The sequence below is a fragment of the Diadema setosum genome, chromosome 13 (genome assembly GCF_964275005.1).
Source record: "Diadema setosum chromosome 13, eeDiaSeto1, whole genome shotgun sequence".
Classification (NCBI taxonomy): domain Eukaryota; kingdom Metazoa; phylum Echinodermata; class Echinoidea; order Diadematoida; family Diadematidae; genus Diadema; species Diadema setosum.
Genome location: NC_092697.1, coordinates 2884652 through 2905293, shown reverse-complemented (window position 1 = coordinate 2905293; position 20642 = coordinate 2884652). Strand labels below are relative to the sequence as shown.

At 38.0% G+C, this 20642-nt stretch overlaps 1 protein-coding gene across 1 annotated transcript; it reads right to left on the bottom strand.

The window, feature by feature from the left end:
• Window positions 1-800: 800 nt before the first annotated feature.
• LOC140237079 (adhesion G-protein coupled receptor G6-like) lies at window positions 801-19995 on the bottom strand. Its single transcript, XM_072317019.1, has 14 exons — window positions 19866-19995; window positions 18725-18843; window positions 17297-17522; window positions 15847-15960; window positions 14719-14843; window positions 14363-14509; window positions 13665-13850; window positions 12715-12855; window positions 11920-12186; window positions 10441-10611; window positions 9261-9370; window positions 8455-8732; window positions 7165-7231; window positions 801-1302 (listed from the first exon to the last, which is right to left on the bottom strand). The coding sequence occupies exons 1-14, from the start codon at window positions 19993-19995 to the stop codon at window positions 801-803; spliced, it is 2583 nt and encodes an 860-aa protein (XP_072173120.1).
• Between the last annotated feature and the right edge of the window lie 647 nt (window positions 19996-20642).

Sequence of the window (20642 nt, the reverse complement as noted above, 5' to 3'; positions counted from 1 at the left end):
TATCTATATATGGAAGAGAGGCTTCAATACTTAGCATTTAATTGTCACACTATAGAAGCTATGCATAAATTTGCACACATAATTTTGGGAAGAGATTCCATTCCTCTCACCTCCCTGGGTAGGGGTTATACACGTACAATTTAAACTGCGTTTCCGAATACTTCAGAATGCTTTCAGCTTTCTGAACTTCTGTTTTGTAAACTATCCGTTTCATGTCTGCTACTAACTATTTCCTACAACTTAGTTGTCTAATTTAAAGACAATTAAGTAGTGTTCACCATTTATTTTTCGCCCTTGTAAAGTGAGATTATGAAAACTGTGTCAGGCAATATTTAATCACAAAATTATCATGAATACACTCTTTCTCTCTAGTTATCTATCGCATAAACATACACGCATGCACAAACACACACTCATAAATGCATTTCCCATACAATACCATCGGAGACCAGCCCTTTGTACCAATAAAGAAGTAGGGCCTATTTATTTTTATACATTCTGCTTTGAATTAAAAAATAACTGTTTTATGATGAACCAAAAAGAAAAGAAAACAAGATGGTCCTATCAAAATGTGAGTCCCATCGTTTATTAGACCACTTTGTTTTGCTTCTTTTTGGATACCTCATCCATTTAAAACCAATTTTCATCAAATAAACATTTAATCCCTCTTAGAATAGTGCATATAACTCATATTTCATATTAGTGGTTTCCAATTATCTCGTAAAAAGTGAGAACCTGAATCCCCATCTCAACCAAAACTATACTATCCCTTTAAAAGTGCTTTTTCCAAAGCTGTGCTTTCAACTACTAAAGTCCTGGGAGACTGCACGAGTGTCAGTTGCGGGTGACATGGAGGAGGTTGGAGCAGGGGTTGGGTTAGACCTGCGTCGCATCTCGGAGCTACTTCCATCATTCGTGGCGCCCCCGCGGGTCGCGCAGGTCAACCCCCACTGCTGGCGCACGACCGGCTTGCGCACGCAGTAGAGTAGGAAGATGAAGAGGCCCTGGAAAGCGTTGAACACAATGAACAAGGTTTGGATGACGTCAACGAAGACATCGAGCAAGAGGAGGTATCCGATGATCCAGGTGAGACCGAGCAGCACCAAAATGGTGATTGCGTTCTGAACGCGTTCAATGGTTTCGCGACGCTCAGCCTGCTTGTCTTTCTTGACCTTTCCGCCCACTTTGGCGGAGAGCGCCAACTGGCGGATGACCAGGATGAAGATGATGACGTTGATTAGCAAGATGACCGCCACTGGGATGAGAAGTCCGCCTACTTGAGACCACAGGTCTGGAAAGCACCTTTATAGAAAGAGAGGAGAAAGTGACGGTATGTTAGATTTTGGCTGGTTCAGCACAGGATCACTGTTGCTCAGTTAATTGCGCAGTTGATACCTGCTCGATGCTGTGGTGTAGGGTCCAGAGCCCCATTCCTGGTAGGGCCTACGTATTACAGCTGAAAATTAATATAAAATGTGTAGCAGCACGAGATCGACAACAGTAAGAGATTATATATGTATTAGAGAAACACGAGGTTGACATGTCAACATTTCTAACGTGCAGGTGCATTATCTATACACAAGAAACAGAGAAAAAATCCCGCATTATGTCCAGTTAATGTGCCATATTTTGCCATTATGTTTCGCAATCACGGACGCTCGGGAAGACAGTTAATGGTTAATTGTACCTTCGCCACCAATGCCAGGGCTGTTCGTGCGAGTTAAAATCTGAATCATGCAAACTTCTAGGCACCTTCCTGCTTTAATGTCTTAGAATGTCTATCACATAAAAGCAGGAGACACTTGATCAAATAAGGACAGTAAAGTGGTCTTGTACGGTGGATGCTGAAGGTCCCTAGCACCTTTCAGGTGTAGGAACAACAATCAATAAAGTGTAATCTACTTTATCCACAATACTATGTTACCTCAAAGAAAACCATAAAAGAGTATAATATAATGTCAAAAATACTGAAGTTCATTCTTACCCTACTAGACAAAAAGATTCTTTTCATCTTTCTCCTGTACGAACCGTATCTGCTTTAAAAACAATAACCACTACAGGACCTAAATTTTGGAATGAGTTGGATAGAGAAATGGTCCAATCTCAGTCTCTTTATTCATTTAAACATAAACTTAAACTAGTTTTTCTGAATTCATATCTATAGCTATTCTTCAATCCTCCTCGATATTATCTGTTCATACTTCACATTACTGACATTATCGATTATGTAACATGTGCCTCGCTCGTGATTTCTGTATTATCTCCTGAACTTCCTTTGTACACATTTGGTATCTCTGCTATTGTACACTGCATCTGACTTGTACCTCGCTCGGGTGATCACGCAACACTCAAGAAGTCTGTGCCGCGGACATTGTTTTCATTGTTTTCTTTTTTCTTTTTCTTTTTAATTTTTGGCGTTTATATTTCTCCAATTCAGAAATTGTCATTCTTTAATTACATACCCAAGTAAGAAATAATCTCACATCCGCATCGGGGAATCTACACCCTACAAGCAATGCTTCTATGTAGATTCCTCATATTTCACATGTTTTATTGTCTTATAAGCTGTACGTGACAATTCATCCAGGCTTTTGTATTGTGATGTTTATGTTTTATGTATTTGTTGAAATGTGGAATATGGAACAATAAAAACAAACAAACAATACCTCCGAAAAAATAGCAGATTTGAATATTGATCTCAGCTATGAACATTGGGACAGTGTATTGATGGAAGAAAATGTTGATGAAGCTTTTAATGTTTTTATGACATGTTTTCAGTATCATTTAGACAAAAATATACCCAAAGTTAAAAGGCAATGTAAACGTAAACGTAGAATTAAGCCTTGGATAACTAAAGGAATGTTGAAGTCAATAAGAAAGAGGAATATGTATTATAAAATGAGTATTAGAAATCCCACAGTGAGTAATATAAATAGATATAAGGTTTATCGGAATAAATTAACATCTGTTATTCGTTTGTCTAAGAAATCATATTTCGCTTCTAAATTTGAGAAGGTAAATGGTAACATTTCAGGTACATGGAAAATTATAAATTATGTACTTGGTCGTTCAAAAGAATCAACAACCCAAAATAGTTTCAGACATGGAGATCATGCATATCATAAATCAATAGATATAGCAAATGTTTTTAATTCATATTTTGTAAATATTGGACCTAATCAAACTTCAAAGGTGCCAAGCACAAAGGTAGATTTTAGGTATTATTTGGAAACCCCATGTGAGTTTTCTATATTTTTTGTTCCAGCAACACATAATGAAATCATTCAAGTTGTTAACTCGCTCAAATGTAGTGATTCAGTAAGTCATGATGATATAAGTAATAATCTTTTAACGAAAGTAGTTTTGAATGTTGTTACTCCACTTACTCATATTGTCAACTTATCACTAAGTACTGGTGTTATTCCAAGTAAAATGAAACTTGCCAAAGTTATACCCATTCACAAGAAAGAAGATGTTTCCTTTATAAGCAATTACTGTCCTATATCTATTCTCTCTAGTTTGTCAAAAGTTCTGGAAAGAATTGTATATAACAGACTCTACGGTTTTCTGATACAAAATAACTTACTCACGTCTTGTCAATATGGTTTTAGGAAACACAATTCAACAGACATAGCTCTTATTGAACTATGTGATAAGATTTCCATTTCATTGTCTAAGAAAGAACATGTACTTGGAGTATTTATGGACGTTAGTAAAGCTTTTGATACCATTGATGAACTCCTCTTATGTGGTTCAAGAACTATCTTTGTGACCGAAAACAATATACCGTCTATAATAACTTTCACTCTGATGTATTACCAGTCAAATGTGGGGTTCCCCAAGGTTCAATCCTGGGGCCTTTGTTATTTCTTATATACATCAATGATATCTGTAATTCATCCTCTTTACTTCATTTCATTCTATTTGCAGATGATACCAATGTATTTCTTTCTGATCATAATCTTGAGCGTCTTATTGACACTATGAATACAGAATTACCCAAAGTCTCCGAATGGTTCAGAAGCAATAAGTTATCATTAAATGTAGAAAAGACAAATTATATAAAGTTCAAAAGTCAACGATCACTAAACTGTGGCATTCATTTTGATATTATTATAGATGACATGAAAATTGAACAGAAAGAAAGTACGAAGTTTTTAGGCATTACTATAGATGACAAGTTGAACTGGAATCTGCATATTGTCAATGTTGTGACTTCTGTAGCACGCGGAGTTGGAATATTGTACAAACTCAGACCACACATATCAAGCTCTACGTTGTTCACTATTTATAATTCTATTATCCTGCCTTATATTTCTTACTGCAATATCGTTTGGGCTTGTCAGAAGACTAAACTCAACTCACTGTTTCTCCTTCAAAAAAAAGCTGTTCGTATTTGCACGAACTCGGATTACAGGTCTCATGCAAACCCATTGTTTTTTCGGGAGTATCCCATGAGACCCACACCCACGAGTCATACGGTCCACGAGACCGACATCAATAATAGGTCCATGAGTCATACAGCCCACGAGTTATACGGCTCAGGAGTCATACAGCCCATCAGTTCGACACTACGCACAAAAGGCTCATGAGACCGACACACTAAGCAAACATAGCCCACGAGACCGACACTAAGCAATAAAGGCTCATGAGACCGACACTAAGCAAAAAAGCCCATGAGACCGACAGTAGGCAAAAAAGGCCCACGAGACCGACACTAAGCTAAAAAGGCTCACGAGACCGACACTAAGCAAAGAAAGCCCACGAGACCGACAGTAGGCAAAGAAGGCCCACGAGACCGACAGGATAAACAGCGCCATCTACATGTCAATCACCTGTACAGGGTGTTCCATGAACAGAAAAATAACATACTGGCGGGTGTAATTTCGTAACGCTATCAATTAAAAGATGGTGACCATCTACACAATTATGAACGACATCAAATATGTATTTCTACATACTTCTGGGGGGGGGGGGGGCAAGTGTGTCAGGGAGCGAAATTGTTATCAAGCAGAAAAATATTATGAATTGTATTCCTCATGCCCCCCAAAAGAGACAAAACCACAAATGAATTTAAAAGAGGACAATAACGATGTATGGATTAATTTCAGAGCTTTGATAATGCCATCGTGCTATTTCTAACAGGCTTTCTCAGTTTTTAGCTAGAAGATGGACAAGGTATAAATTTTACCTCTTCTCTTTCCCGATTCACTAATTACTTATTCTATTTTATATATTCTACCCTCCTGCCCTGACGTTTTGCAGTGAGATCTATTTGTACGTTTCTCTGTAACTATAATGTAATTCTACTGATTAAAACGTTTTATATCGCAGGGATTCACCTCAATTTTGTGGCTTGTGTTATTCTCCTCCGAACAGTACATTTTATCGTGAAATACAATAGCTGTTTTCATGGATGCATCTGGTTTTTTCCGAATCCCTAATGCTACCTTAATAGACGATTCCGTTACTTTTTATTTTTAATTAATACTAAATCAACACCCTCGGAGGTTTATTGTGGAAAGATCTGTTACACACTTTTACTGTACTTTGTTCATTTTTTTTTGGCACAAACACACACCCATGCAAACACAATTAAAGATCCTGATCATTTCAGGGGGGGGGGGGGGGGGGCAACTGATGGGGTAACACCCTGCCGGAGATGGCAACTCTTCTTTTCCATCTCTCATATCTTCCTATGCTATTATCAGGACACGGTACCCTAAACAATCTATTGGTCTATAGGTGGCGCTGTTCATCCTGTCAGTCTCGTGGGCCTTCTTTGCTTAGTGTCGGTCTCGTGAACCTCTTTTGCGTAATGTCGGTCTCGTGAGCCTTGTATGCGTAGCGTCGGTCTTGTGGACCTTTAAAGTGTAGTGTCGGTCTCGTGGGCTTTGTTTGCTTACTGTCGGTCTCATGAGCCTTTTGTGTGTAGTGTCGGTCTCGTGAGCCGTATAACTCCTGGGCTTATTTTACTTGATGTCGAACTCGTGGGCTTTATTTACTCAGTGTCGAACTCGTGGGCTGTATAACTGGTGGGCTGTATGACTTGTGAGCTGTATGACTCGTGGGCTGTATGACTTGTGAGCTGTATAACTTGTGGGCTGTATGACTCGTGGGTGTCGGTCTCGTGACGTGCACCCGTTTTTTTTCAATTGCGTACACTCTCCATTTACGACATTCATTACCTCCAAAGTGCTGTCTTTATGTATAGATTCCATTCGCAAGAACTTCCCACCAACCTGTTAAACATGTTTCGTTTTAATTCGGCTATTCATAGTTATTCAACCAGAACCTCGACAAACGTGCACCTAGAAAATCCAAAAACTGCCCTTGCCCATCGATCCATACGACATGCCGGTTCTGACATTTGGAATTCTCTTTCTCATGAAGTGCGACGGTGCCAATCAAAGCATACTTTTAGAAGACTAGTAAAGAATACCCTTCTTTACAAATACGTTTAAACAATACTATTTGCATGGTTCTTGCCTGCTGTCTTACCCCAGGTTCACAGGTTTATTTTGTCATACGTACACTACGTACATAATAGCATCGAGTCTTTCTATGTTAGTTATTACCAGAATTGTCAATCTTGTATACCTTTAACTACCATGATGTAGAGTATCCCTCTCCTTATCTTTTCCTCTCACTTTTCTTTCTTTTTCTCTCTTTCTCTCATCTTCCTATCATTTTTTTTAAATGATGTTTATGTACATAATATGTGTACGTTATCCATACTGGACGTCCCAGTCAAGCTTTTCGTAGCTTATGACGATCCAGACAAAATGTGTAATATGTTTCATGTACAAACTATGTGCATATTTTTTTGTGAATAATGTATGTATATGCATTTTGTGAATAAATCAAATCAAATCAAATCAAAGCTTTTGATTTTGCTTGATCGTTTTTATACTTTTATACTTTTTATATATAAGTTTTTGTCTTCGCTTTTTTTTTTTTTGGTGAGAACTGAGAAATGGGAAAGGATAATAAGCTAGTGAATTATCTAATAATGTTTGAGAGTGTATATGAAGCTTTTATTGCTCTGCTAACTCGACCTTGCTATTCCGAACAATCGACTTTAACACAAAGAGGAGTACGTGTCACTTCAAATCACCCGCATTTTATTGCTGATAGTTGTAACGACTGTCCAATAATACTTACAGGTTGTCCCTCACGTAGTCGTTGCGTGCTATACCGCCGGTTACGCCGACTACCGCGGCTGGGATCCCTGTAACATCAAAATGGTCAGAAAATAGGGTTCAGCTGAATACTATCATTTGAATATGCCAGATACCACACCAGATACGAGAATGCAAAACAAGACACCCTGCTTTTGAAGCAAATATGTTTCACTCATTTAGCGTGACGTATATCCCATCAATATTTTGGGAGGATAAAGGACTATGGTGGTGATGGTGGTGGGTGATTGGGGAAGGGGCTCCCTAACACCAAATTGATCGCGAACGTGGGCTCTCTTTTGCCTTAATAACATAATCTTAAGATCTTTTCTATTCATCATTACATAGTAGGACTACTGTCATGTTGCTTGCGAAATATCTTGAAATTTGTCCCCAATCTGAAGGTAATATTGATAATGACAATCAGTCATGAATATAACTCTTTTTAATATTGTGTGGTATACCCATTACGAATTTCCATTCTTATTTATAGGCCTACTCCTTTATTCTTCTTACATATACTTTCTTGCCAAGATAGTAATTTTAAAGTATTTTTCTTCCCGATCGAAAATATCAAATGTAATATATCAATAAAAAGGTCCACCACGTATTATACAGAAATTGTATTGATTTTATAGAAATATAGGAAAGCCGTGCATTATAAAGATACTCGAACGAATGCTTGGCACCCACGATTCAATAGACATAATGTTAATCATTTTTACCTAGTGCCTTAGATAACCAAAAAAATGAAAATGTGTGGAAAACATCATAAAAAATAACAATGTTCATAGTAACGAAAGAGGAGATCGACACCTGTCATCATTGCAAGTCAGCGGAAAGAAATTCGGAAGGAAAAAATCTTAATAAAAGCATAAGAAAAGCGACGATCAGAGGAAAAAGTTAAAACTTCGAAGATTTCTTAACCTGCAATACAGTTCACTCCCGTTATAGCGAACATTTAACATCGAAGTAAAAAATCAGGTCCGAAAATTAACATCAATATAGGCCTATCTTTAGTACTTTACTGTTCGACTAAACAAACTGTCGACGTAAAGAAAGAAAACTGCCAGCCCCGAGGACTTCGCTATAACGGGAGTGCGCTGTACTGTGGTTGTCGTACGTAGGCCTACAACGAGGCCAATTTCATTAAGCGATTATGAATGACCAGAAATGAATCCTAATCACACTGGCGTTTCATTGAATTGCCTGTACACTCTGAATATAATGTGACGTAAACTCAATAGAGGATATGATGTTACTTCTAATTTACCCCAAGCCACGAGAGACGCTTTCAGCAAATAGTACGGCACGTAGGTGTTAAAAACACGGACAACAATGAGGTAGGTGTTGTAGCCCTCTACGCCCATCCACGCAATGGATGACAGCATAAAGAATTGAACCAATGCCGCGACGACGCTACACGGGATGGGATTTGCCTCGCTCAGTCCCGAGTCCAGTGAGATCATGACGACGTACGTGACGTAGAAGCCGAGCAAAGTGACGCAGAGACATATGAATATACGATGGGATTGCCTGTTGCGAAGTTTTCTGCATAGTAAAGGAAAATTGAACCAAATTTGACCGAAGTTGTAAATGACATCATGGACACAATGGCATCATACCCATGAAAAGATTGGTCACAGTATGGGCACAGCCAGCCATAATCACCACAGCTTAGACAGAGCGGCCAAAAGTGTTTTGTTCTTTGCACTCGGTGGCTTTGAATAATAAGTTTGCTTTTTAGGTAGGGTCCATGGTATTCCTTTAATATTATATTTTTTACTTAGATTCAAATTTTCATACATTGACCTCCCGGATCCATGTTCTATGTCAGTATTATTTTATTATCCATCCAAGCTGGATACATGGAATATGAATTATTCTATTTCGTTTTATCTGATATATTTTTTCATTGAGAAACATAAAAATGAATTGAAATGAAACTAAAAAGTGTGTCAGAATATCATGTCGGTTAAAGTCTTCTTGATGAATTTTAAAGCATAGAAATGACAGTTTCACTTTATGTGACATGATTCTCTAACATTTTACATTCATTTTTATTTTTTTTCGTCTTACTTGTTCCAGAGGTACGTGGCCAAGGTTAGCACCAGACATACAATGGACACAGCACACCCAATGTAGGTGAGTATGCCAAATGCCCTCGGACTTTCCCGTTGTCGGATGTCCTGTATAAGACAGTAATAATAACGTTGGCAAAGAGTCAGATCATTTCGCATTTAGCTCATTATACGATAAACATCCTTGCTAAATAAAACCATTTGTTGAATTTTCCCTTCACTTACTATGGGTGTTAGATAACGACTTCATACCGCCCCATGATTAAAGTGCTTTAATCGCGACGTTATGATTATGTCGTATAACCATCGTTAACGAGTATTCTATTTAAAACGCAGGTCACTCCATTCATCAAGAGAAAGTGGACGCTGCTACATTGAGTAAATAAAGTATGGATTGGTGTTTTCAAAATATACGAATCATCTACTATCATCTAAATCCAGGGGACATTATGACTCTTTTGTGTGTGTGTGTGTGTTCGTAGATGACCATGGAACTACTTAGCTCCATGGCATGACGATGGATATTGTGAGGGCATTGGTACTGTATGTATATCCCTGCTGGAAAGAACAAGGTGTCCCACGGTGTGAGAAGCACAGTTTGAACGCAATGTGAACACAGTAATTACGAACACATTGCGAACACAGTGTGAAATCTTTCATGCTGTTAAATTTGAGTGTTTTAACAATGTGAACACATTGTGAATAATCAATTCACGGTGCTTCACAGAACATTATCATGTGAACGCATTGTGAAAACAAACCACAGTGTGAAATCATCTTTGCGCACATTCGAGCGTTTTCACGTAGTCTACTATGTGACCACACTGTGAACACACTGTGGGACACTGTGTTCTTTCCAGTATAGGGTATTCAAAAACACATTGTTAAAAGAAACCACAGTGTGAAATCATCTTTGCACTGTTAAATTCGAGCGTTTTCACTCAGTCTACTATGTGACAACACTGTGAACACACTGTGGAACATTGTATTCTTTACAATATAGGGTGTTCAAGAACCTCTGGGACTTTATCATTATTCATTTTATTAACAGGAGTGTACTACCTCCTTCATAATGCTCATCCCCAACTAGAAATAGATAAAATTAAAAAAAATCTTATTTGAATTGACTGGACTTATCATCAAAACAATAGGCGTCGCTGTAACTCCTGTATTCTCACCATGAGGATTGCGAAATTCGTGAGATGATTGCAAGAACACACATAGTACTCTTCTCCGTTCATAGAAATGAGGTTGAATTCTTCAGTCACATTGACTAGGATGCATCCATCCGTTGACCAATCAGAGGTGAGAAAATCCCATGAAACGCATGTTTGGTTGGTTGATCCGCCCTACAAATTTCCGCGGCGTGTGTATGAAAATACGTGTGTTTATTAGTGATTATTTTATTTTTTTATTCGAATTTCGTCCAATACCACAAAACTCACATGCACAAAATCAAAAACAAGACATTATACAAAGACAAAATGCATTATACACAAACATTGTACAAAATGATGTCAATCTTACATTATGACTTCCTTTTTTTTTTTTTTTTTTGGACCGAAGAAACGAAATCCGTTTTCCTTTTTTAAGACATATTCTCGCAAAATGACCGCAACGGTGACACGATAGTTTGCTCATGGCAATTGGGCACATTCCGAAACTTCTTTCTCGAAAAAAAAAAAATCCTTTTATTTTCCTTCTCTGAAAACCGCCCGATTAAAAACTAAAACATCGTCAGAAAATAGAGTCAGAATCGATCTAGATTCATTTTAAGAAATGAAAATAAAAATAATAGATTATTTTTGTTTTCGTGAATCTCGAATTTTTATTTGTTTTTCATATAAACAATATACAAATTAATTCATGACAAGATTACACAAATTTCATCATGACAACATAAACTCCACATTGTAAGCAGAGCAAGAGAGGGAGGTGGAGATAGAGAGGATGCCAGAGGAAAGATACCATTGCATATCAGAGCACTGAAAATATGAAACAATATAAGTTTGATGGAAACATTTGCTCTCAGAGATAAATGTTTTACTTAATGTAAGTCTTTGTCATGACGTCATCCGATATGATGATCCAACAAAGTTTTCAGCGATCGATTTTAAACATTCATGTTAAACAAACCGATTACTCGATTCTGAACGAATCTCTTTCAGGGCCGGCGCAGCCGTGGGGGCCGTGGGGGCTCGGGCCCCCACACTTTTTGTGCACCATACAAAGGAATACATAAGGTGTCATCACTTAGGGCCCCCCCCCCCACTTTTTTCAACCCAGAAGTACGTAAGTGGCACTAAAATAGAAATACATGTAGATAGAGATCTTGAAGTATGGCGGCGGTAAGGTTATGTGTTTTCTCTGAAGACCTTTTTTTTTAATAACATCCGGAAATGGGAGGGGAGAGAATGAGCTGAGGACCCTTTTTTGTTTCTTTGTTTTTTTTTTTTTTGTTTTGTTTTTTTTTTTTTGCTTGTCAGCTGAAGAAACCCGGAAGTGGACAGGGACGGGGAGAGATGAGCTGAGGACCTTTTTTTTTCTTTTTCTTTTTTTTGCTTGTTAGCTCATGAAACCCGGAAAAGTGGGCCCCCACACTTTTGAAAACACTGCGCCGGCCCTGTCTTTTGGAAATAGATATAAACCGTAAGTACCTCCAAAGCGACGAAAGTCAAAGTGATTGGTTCAGCCAGGTTCTCGAGTTTTGATTCCCCGACGCTCAGCGAAATCACGGGTGTGTTGGCACTGCGGTCAACCAACATGCTCTGTCGGTTAAACCTTATCACCGATTGGGAGATGAACAGACTTGGTGTGGAATACAAACTCATGATTACCCGCACGTTCTCACTGCTGGAGTTTGTTTGGTTAGTACCAGCTGGAACAGGTGTCACGGTGCCCACAATATCAGGCGGAATGGCGCTCTGTCACGGGGAAAAAGGAGGGAAGAAAATTATCCACTTTTGAGATGTGTTTGTAGAAATAAGAGCATCATCGGATTACTCTTATTCCAGTTAAAATCGTACTTCAGTAAGTCACTTACACTTACATCCAAACTATCATAATTATACTCAATAATTTTGTTCGATTGATTTTGTTTTACGAGTATAAAAAACATGTAGACAATCAATCAATCAATCAACTAATCAATAATTAATTAACTACACGGTATTCCCATTCTACAAAGAAATGAATGATACTGTCACGTAATCTTCATGAAAGACACTGAATGATGCTACGACAGCAACAACTCTTGCTCGAAAAGCATCTTTTTGTAACGACAGCCAATCAGAAAGCAGCATTCTTGTCATTATACCTTGGCACTTTCATTACCATCACAGCAGAAGTTGCTATCACAACAACCTTTTATGAAATTGGATCCTGATTAGGGCCTTATATCTTTTATGGTGTGTAGGAGCTTCATCATTATGTAGACCTACTACGCCACAAACCTGAGCAATAACGTCCTCCGAGCCAGAAATTCCACCGGTGGCGTTAAATCTGATTTCCGATTGGCTCAAATCAGACACGCCCTCTCCCTGAACTGTCAAGACCACGCCTCCTTGCAGTCTGTCTGATGGAAGAGACGTCACCTACAGAACAACATTAAGTTACAAAGTGGTGTCAAGTGTTTGTGTAACTACGATGACAAGTCACCAAATATAATGATGTAAAATTTTTAAAGTTCCCTAGGATATTACAACATGGACCTATTTAAAATCCTCAATCATTTCATCCCACTTCATTACACATTGGAAATTAAAGTACCTGAATACAGATTATCTTAAATCCATTATGAACTACATGATCAGAAATGAAATGAAATGTCAATGCGTGATTTGAATAAGATTCCCACTTTTCCCCAAAAAGTTATGTGTATTTGTTGTGAGAATGCGTTCTTGGAACCATTTGATATGATAACAACTCTTGCAGGAATGTCAATTGTCATGGTAACAACAAGAATCCGGCTTCCTGATTGGCTGATGCTATTGGAAGGTGCCATTCCAGCAAGAGTTACTACCCTTATCTTTTTATCTTTTAGTAAACTTACCTGTTTACTCAATATAAATTTTGTTGATGTTGTTGCTGTTGTTACATGTACAATATTCTGTATCTTACCTTAACATTTTCCGGATTAATGCGCTTAGAAACATCGGTATTAAGCGCTATATAGGTGTCATTCATTAGCATTCCTGCTAGGATCAAATAAAACTATCATTATCATTATCATTATCTTTATCCTAATATCTTTTATGAAATGGGGCCCTAGGACGTATCATGGTACAGCATACACAGTATTTGTAAGTGGGCGCGTCCACTGCATTTGTCTGAGTGTGCGTCGAAATGAAAACATTAAGGGTGATTTTACTTTTCTGACGCTCATGATGAATGCTGATTGTACCTGAACCACAACATTTTCCTCTGCAATGTCCAATGCTTCTCCGACTTCGACGTCCGTGTTCATCAACTGCTGCTCGAAGGCGATGACGATGTCGGAGATGGCATCGCTTTCTTCCTCTGCTCTCTCGAGTTGAGAGTTTTCCACCGCTGCCACATTGCTGACGATTGTTACAATGTTTTCAGTTACCTGCAACCAGTTTCAAGAATAAAGGTTTTGCATTTGACGTTCTATTTTTTGACGTGCTATTTCACCTCGTGGTAAAACAGTGTTAGCGTGTTGAATTGCTTTATCACAAAACAGTTTGTGGAATCTCAACTGTGTTAATGCACTCCGTACATGTATTGTCAAATACACAAAGTATATCCCCTAACAATATTGTATACATTAATGCAACATCAAGAATCACCGGCACGCAAAATTAAGCATTATTGCAATGAGGAAACTGTTCCATCGAACATTGTTATCTCAAATACATCCTAAAACTTATTTTCGCCAGAACTTTCGCGGATGTACGGTAAAAATTTGTTACAGCTGCATAGCATTTATCATTTCTCAACGTAAACAACCAATACATACTTTAACAGTTTCATTACGAAAATGGATCCTAAAACAGATCCGACAGGTTAACTGGCGGAAAACAAAATCATCTGTGAACTTAAGATGAATTGGTGTAGCTTACGTCCTAATTCAACTCCTACCTTTGGATCTCCGATGTTCAAGTTGGCAATTACGGTTGTGATATTTGCGATCGTGTTGATGTCTCTTGCCGTTATCAAGGGTGTATCTTTAGTCACATTGGCCACGATACTGCTGGCTTGGTTTGCCGTCTCTGCAGAAATGCCACCCTGTTCAATGAAAAGAGCATGTGGGCTTTCCGATCACCACGTGCTAATAGTCTGCCAAGTGCTTTTAAGATAGTTTTTGTCCCCATATCAAAGAGCAAGTAATTTTCAGTGTGTTGTACAAGGAGGTACTATGCGAGCTATATTTCTACAAAATGAAGATAATTTTTTTTTATGTCATCAAACGAGGCATAAAGATATCAGCACGTTACCGACTGGACATCTTCCAGGACTCTGGAGAGTGGGCGTGTGATTTCTCCACAGTTTTCCGACGGCTCCCACTGGGCTTGGGATATTCTGTTTCCTGAACACATGGCAGTGGCTATACGTTGACCAGCTGAAAAATATGTGATATTTCTTTGTGAGTATGAGCATATACTCAAATGAAATGGGGAGGTAAGTAGGTATGAGCATCAAGCATCGAGGCCGCATACTGTATTCCTTAGCGAAAAAAGGGGAGTTCTTGCATTGATGCAATTGTGTAGGAGTGTAGTGAGGGCCAGCCGGATGCACGTCACGAGGCCGACACCCACGATCGAGTGATACAGCCCACTATCATACAACCCACGAATCATACAGTCCGCGAGGTCAACACTAAGGTATATACACACTAAGTAATGGGCTCGATAAAACGGGCCCACGAGCTATACGGTCCACCAGTCCAGAAATAGATTCATGAGTACGATATACCAGGCCAACAAGGCGCACGGGTCTGGCACTAGGCCAAAAAGGCCCACGAGCCCAACATTATAATTTCACAGGGTTTATGTACGCAGTGTTGGTCTCGTTGGCCTTTTTCGCCAAATGTCGGTCTTTTGGGTCTTTTTGAGTAGTGTCGAGCTCATGGGTTGTATGACTCATGGACCCTTTTTTTTTCAATGTCGTACTCGTGGGCCGTAAGATTCGGGACTGTGTGACTCGTAGAGTGTATGACTCGTGGGTGTTGGGCTTGTGGGATGACCTCGGGCCAGCTTTGCAGTAAAGGCCCCTTCTGCTGTTGTTGAAAATAGCTATCTCTGTGTGATACAGAAAGGAAATCTATTTCAATGAGAAATACACACTAAAAAAAAAATGCTACTTAAACTAAAAGGGCGCATATCACACATACACACACACACACACACACACTCACACACACACAAATACATATGAAATAATGTCTCTATGCACATTGAAGGAAGGAATATAGAAAACTAATGAAAATATACTTGAGAAAGAGAGAGAAAAAAGTAAACAAGAGAAGATTAAAATTGAGAAAACTGTGACTAAAAGAGAAAAAGCCTATACTTCTTACAGTTCATCCAAGTAAAGAAGCACGTTTTCAAAAGACTGGTAAATACCATTTGAAGTGTAGAATGGACAGATGTTGGTGGACGACGTCATGGATCCTAGTTCTCCTTGTCCAAAAGACACTACGCCATATTCGGTCGACCACTTTGATGGGTAACAGATCACTGGAAAAAAAAATCGAGTCATTATCTTTAACTTTTAAAGAACATTATACCCCAATAGCACACAATTGCAGTTGTTTATTTAGCTTCCCCTTTTGAACATTGTAGTGTTAAACGTTTGATGGAAAGGGTTATATTTTCCTTTAATTAATCTGTGAAATATCATATATATATATATATATATATATATATATATATATATATCATAGGCCCTATGTCGTCAACGTTCATATCAAAGGCGTTTGAAAGGAAACTCTTGAGCGTTTCACAATTGCCTTGTTTTCCAATATTTTAAGATAGAACATTATGTTAGATATGTGCAAAAAAATGAAACGTGGAAGATTATAAAGCTCAGCATTCCGATCAATGGAAGCACACAAGACACATGTGATCTAGGTATCGCTACAGGGTGTCTCAAATAAAACTATACACTTTTAAACTTGCCACGAATTATATTGTGAGATGATTTTCATTGTCGTAGGTCCATCTCTAGCATTTTCGCTCCACTCGGAAACATTCATTCCATATTTCTTAGACCAACACTACCATTTTGTTGTGGGGGCACTCGCAGGCACAGGTCTATCCTACCCCACCAGCCAAATAGTGAATACTGCACAGCATTGTTTTTTCAATATCTTTTACAAAAGTGGGCAGTGCTCAACCAAACAGGAAATGTTTCCAGACTCATTCTTTCCATATGACCGAAGAGACCTCCACCTAATATATATACAGATTTCCCAAGAATTCAGTATTCTTTAAATGGGGGTGGGGTGGGGGGGGGGGGGCTGTTTTAAAATTGTATCAATATTTGGGAAACCCTGTATTTCGACCCAAATCTACATTGTGGGATTATTATTCTGTGGCAATACTATCTTACCTGCAGAGAACAAATGGAATGTGCCTATAGGGAGATTCTAGAATCAAATTGCGGTAAACTTGAGAAGATCCAGGTAAACTGATACGGTTCTCCAGTGGATTCTATTTTCTACTCTTTATTTGCAAGCTACATTGTTTTCATGAATTATGAGCATCTTTCCAACATCATGATATAACTGCCCTGCCCTTCGAAAATTTAGGTTTTCTTCGTTAACTGTCTTGGTACTTTTTTTTTTTTTTGGTGTGATATCGACCGTGTAAAAAGTGTTATTACTTTCATTTTCACGCTGGTGTTTCAAGGCACCTTATACATAAATACGCAACATATGTGGCAGGCATGATAAGCACAATCAATTCTTTGGCACCGTTTCTGGTGCAATCATTATCCTTGATCATCTTATCATTGAATGGTTTATTGGTTTCAGATACATCCTAAATGACTAAGTCGTCGGTGCATACTAACATGGACTTGATACCGTCACTTGTGAGATATTGAGAAGACCGTCGGAAGATTGAGCGATGACGGTGAGAGCGTCGCTTACTTGCTGCTGAAGTTCTGTGGCGGAACGCCCATCACTACTTACGTAAATGTCAACGTCGGCTACGACACTTCCTGGTCGGAGACTGGACACGACCACGAAGGGTAACATATATTCGAACTCATCGGCGAGATCAAGTTTAGTTTCCATCTTATAGCATGATTCAAGATAGGAGAAAATATAAGGGAATATACTGTTTGGTTTCCATCTTATAGCATGATTTAAGATAGGAGAAAATATAAGGGAATATACTTTATATAGTGCATTCCCCGTTATAATGAACACCGTTCTAACAAAATTCCGGTTATAACGAAATAAAATTTCAGGTCCCAACATTATACGTTCTATGTTTATTATAATAATGATAATAATAGTTATTATCAGTATATTAATTATTATTATTGTTATTATTGTAATTATTATGATAATTATTATTATCATTACTATTATCACTAATATTATTATCATTATTATTATTATTACTATTAATGTCATCATCATCATTGTTATTTTGTTTGGATATAACGAAATTTTGTATAACGAAAGAAAACTGCCGGTCCCGAGGACTTCGTTATAACAGCAGTCCACTGTAATTGCAATTATAACAAGCCGTTAACCTGGTAAATGATACCTAGAATTCTACAAATTCAACGAAAGTATAATTTGGCGTTAATTGATAGTTTCATCTTTATGATCTCCTTTATAATAGATACCACATAGTGGATTAGTTGGTCGGTTGTTTTGAATCTTATTTTAGCCCTACCCGACCGTTAGGCGATCTGCCCACACGAAATTGGCCTACGCATCATTATGATGATAGTCGGATGACTATCATCAATTATGTCAGATTAGATAAGTACACCTGTAGTGACATGATCAGTTAAATTGAAGGGTGAATTATAGTCTACTCTCCATTCCCAATCTTAGGTATCTTTATGGATGTGTAATAAACGGTTGAATGCATTAAGTGTCAGTTTTAAGTACATCTTTTATTATATATATATATATATACATATATATATATATATATATATATATATAATATATATTATATATATACATATATATATATATATACATTGTATATATATATATATATATATATATATTCATCTCTCCCTCAAATAAAATGTATGGTAATTCATAACACATGTGCTGCAATTACGTCACAGATGTATATGATTGTAATGATACATGTACTTGTTAAAATAGTAGAAACTAGTTATAATGAGTATCATATTTGTTTATATGTTTGATTATATTGATAAAAAAAAAGAATGGTAAATGATGCCATACAGAAAATAAATAAATCAAATTAAATCAAAATCACATAAAAAAGATGAACTGCTTACGAAGTCACGGATGATCCTGCTCTGGTTTCTGTATGTCTCAGAAGACGGGTCAGATAGCTCTTGAGGGCGCCTTACTTGGTAGTTGAACACTAGGTTACTGACAGCCACATTAATTACGTCTGAGGTATGACACAATAAGAATTATAATTATGATTCCAACTTGGCGTGAAATAGTCACAGTAAAATACAAAAATGTATTGCTACTGAGGACGGGTTCAATTATTGTACAACATGCTTCCCAAATGAAAATAAAATGCAACAATTTCAGTTATGGTGGAGTTAGATGGGGTTATAGATGGGGCTTCACATTAATTACATCTGAGGTATAACACAATGAGAATTATATGATTCCTACTTGGCGTAAAATAGTCGCAGTACAATACAAAGGATGTATAGCTATTGCGGATGAGTTCAAGAGTACAAGACTTGATTCCCAATAGAAAATAAAATGTAACAATTTAAGTTATGGTGGAGTTAGATGGGGTTATCCCACGAGACCGACACCCACGAGTTCGACATTGAACAAAGGTCCTTGAGTCATACAACAATGCGTTCAACTTCAGGCAAACAAGGCCCACGAGTTCCACATCGACTAAGCAAAAGTGTCCTGCCAGCAGCCCCGCGAGTTCGACACTAAGTAAAAACGAACTCCGAGGTCGACATTAAATCACGGGTCTTAATAATGTGTCGTTCTCGCGGACCTTTTTTTTCTTAGTGTCAAACTCGTGGACCTTGTTTGCTTAGTGTCGGACTCACAGCTCTAGGCCTTATTTGCTTAGTGACGAACTTGGACTCTATGACTCTATGACTCGTGGGCTGTATGATTTGTGGTTGTCAAACTCGTGGCCTTCATCCAGTTATAGATTCTGGGTTTATGTTTGACCAACATAAGTCAATGGTCAATTGTTGCCATATATATGTGTACGTTGAAGTGTGCACTGACAGAATAGATTAAATGAAAGAGGATGAAGGCTGGATACGAAAACACTTCGAACTGCGTTAGGCCAACTGGTTTATGAGAATCAAAGAAATTTTATGTCTGACTATAATGAGAATAATTTTGGATTATACGACTTATCTCCTGCCAGGGACTTAATTTGGGCACTTTCGTGCACCTAACTGGTGTAAAAGCTACTATTACCTATTATTGCAACCGCCGCCGGGACGGTAGCTGCAGTGTCGTTTAGTATTCCACGTCCAACACATCGGTAGTAGCCGACATCAGCTACCGACACGGCTTCGATCACGTACTTTCTCTGCATCGCCGTCATTTGAATGGGGGCACCGTCCTTTTGCCACTCAAAGTAAAGCGCGTTGTTAAACTCACACGTCAGCTCCACTCTCTCAGACTTACCCACTTCATGACTAATAGGATTGATTCGTACTGTGATAGATGCTAGAGAATAACGAAATGAATACGGTTTATTGATAATTCACTTACTACTTGTTCATGTTTGCTAAATCACGCTTGATAGATGAATGAAGTGAGCATTTGACAAAGACCGACGTTAGAAACAATATAAGGGAAGATGTGATACACACGGGCTTTCTCTAGTGGGCCAGTATTTACGATATTTTGCTTCGTCTAAACCTATCAAAAATATATTTTGCTTTTGAATGAGGGGAAGAGAATTACATTCCTGTTGGATTTGATGAATATTCTGCTTTAATGAATCATATATTTGCATGATTTCACTTTCAGCAAAACAGGGAAAAAATTTTGATTTTATTTTCACGAATGCATAAGGTCTACTATAGCCATATGTTAAAAGTTTTCCATATTTTGTTCTTACTTTGAGATACTTTGATAGGGTTCCACAGTATTACTATGTTCACAGTGTATTCAAAGTGTATGCACAGTTGACTCAGTCAACACACTGTGTATTCACACAGTTAATTCTGTGAACACACTGTTAGA

Bases quoted from the DNA above. Each gene is read 5' to 3' on its own strand.
- LOC140237079 (XM_072317019.1), bottom strand. From the start codon at position 19,995: ATGACGGCGATGCAGAGAAAGTACGTGATCGAAGCCGTGTCGGTAGCT. The intron at 15,961-17,296 runs GTTAGTATGCAC...TTTTTTTTCCAG, and splicing joins AGTGACGGTATCAAGTCCAT to TGATCTGTTACCCATCAAAG. The intron at 12,856-13,664 runs GTACAATCAGCA...GTTGTTCTGTAG, and splicing joins AGGAAAATGTTGTGGTTCAG to GTGACGTCTCTTCCATCAGA.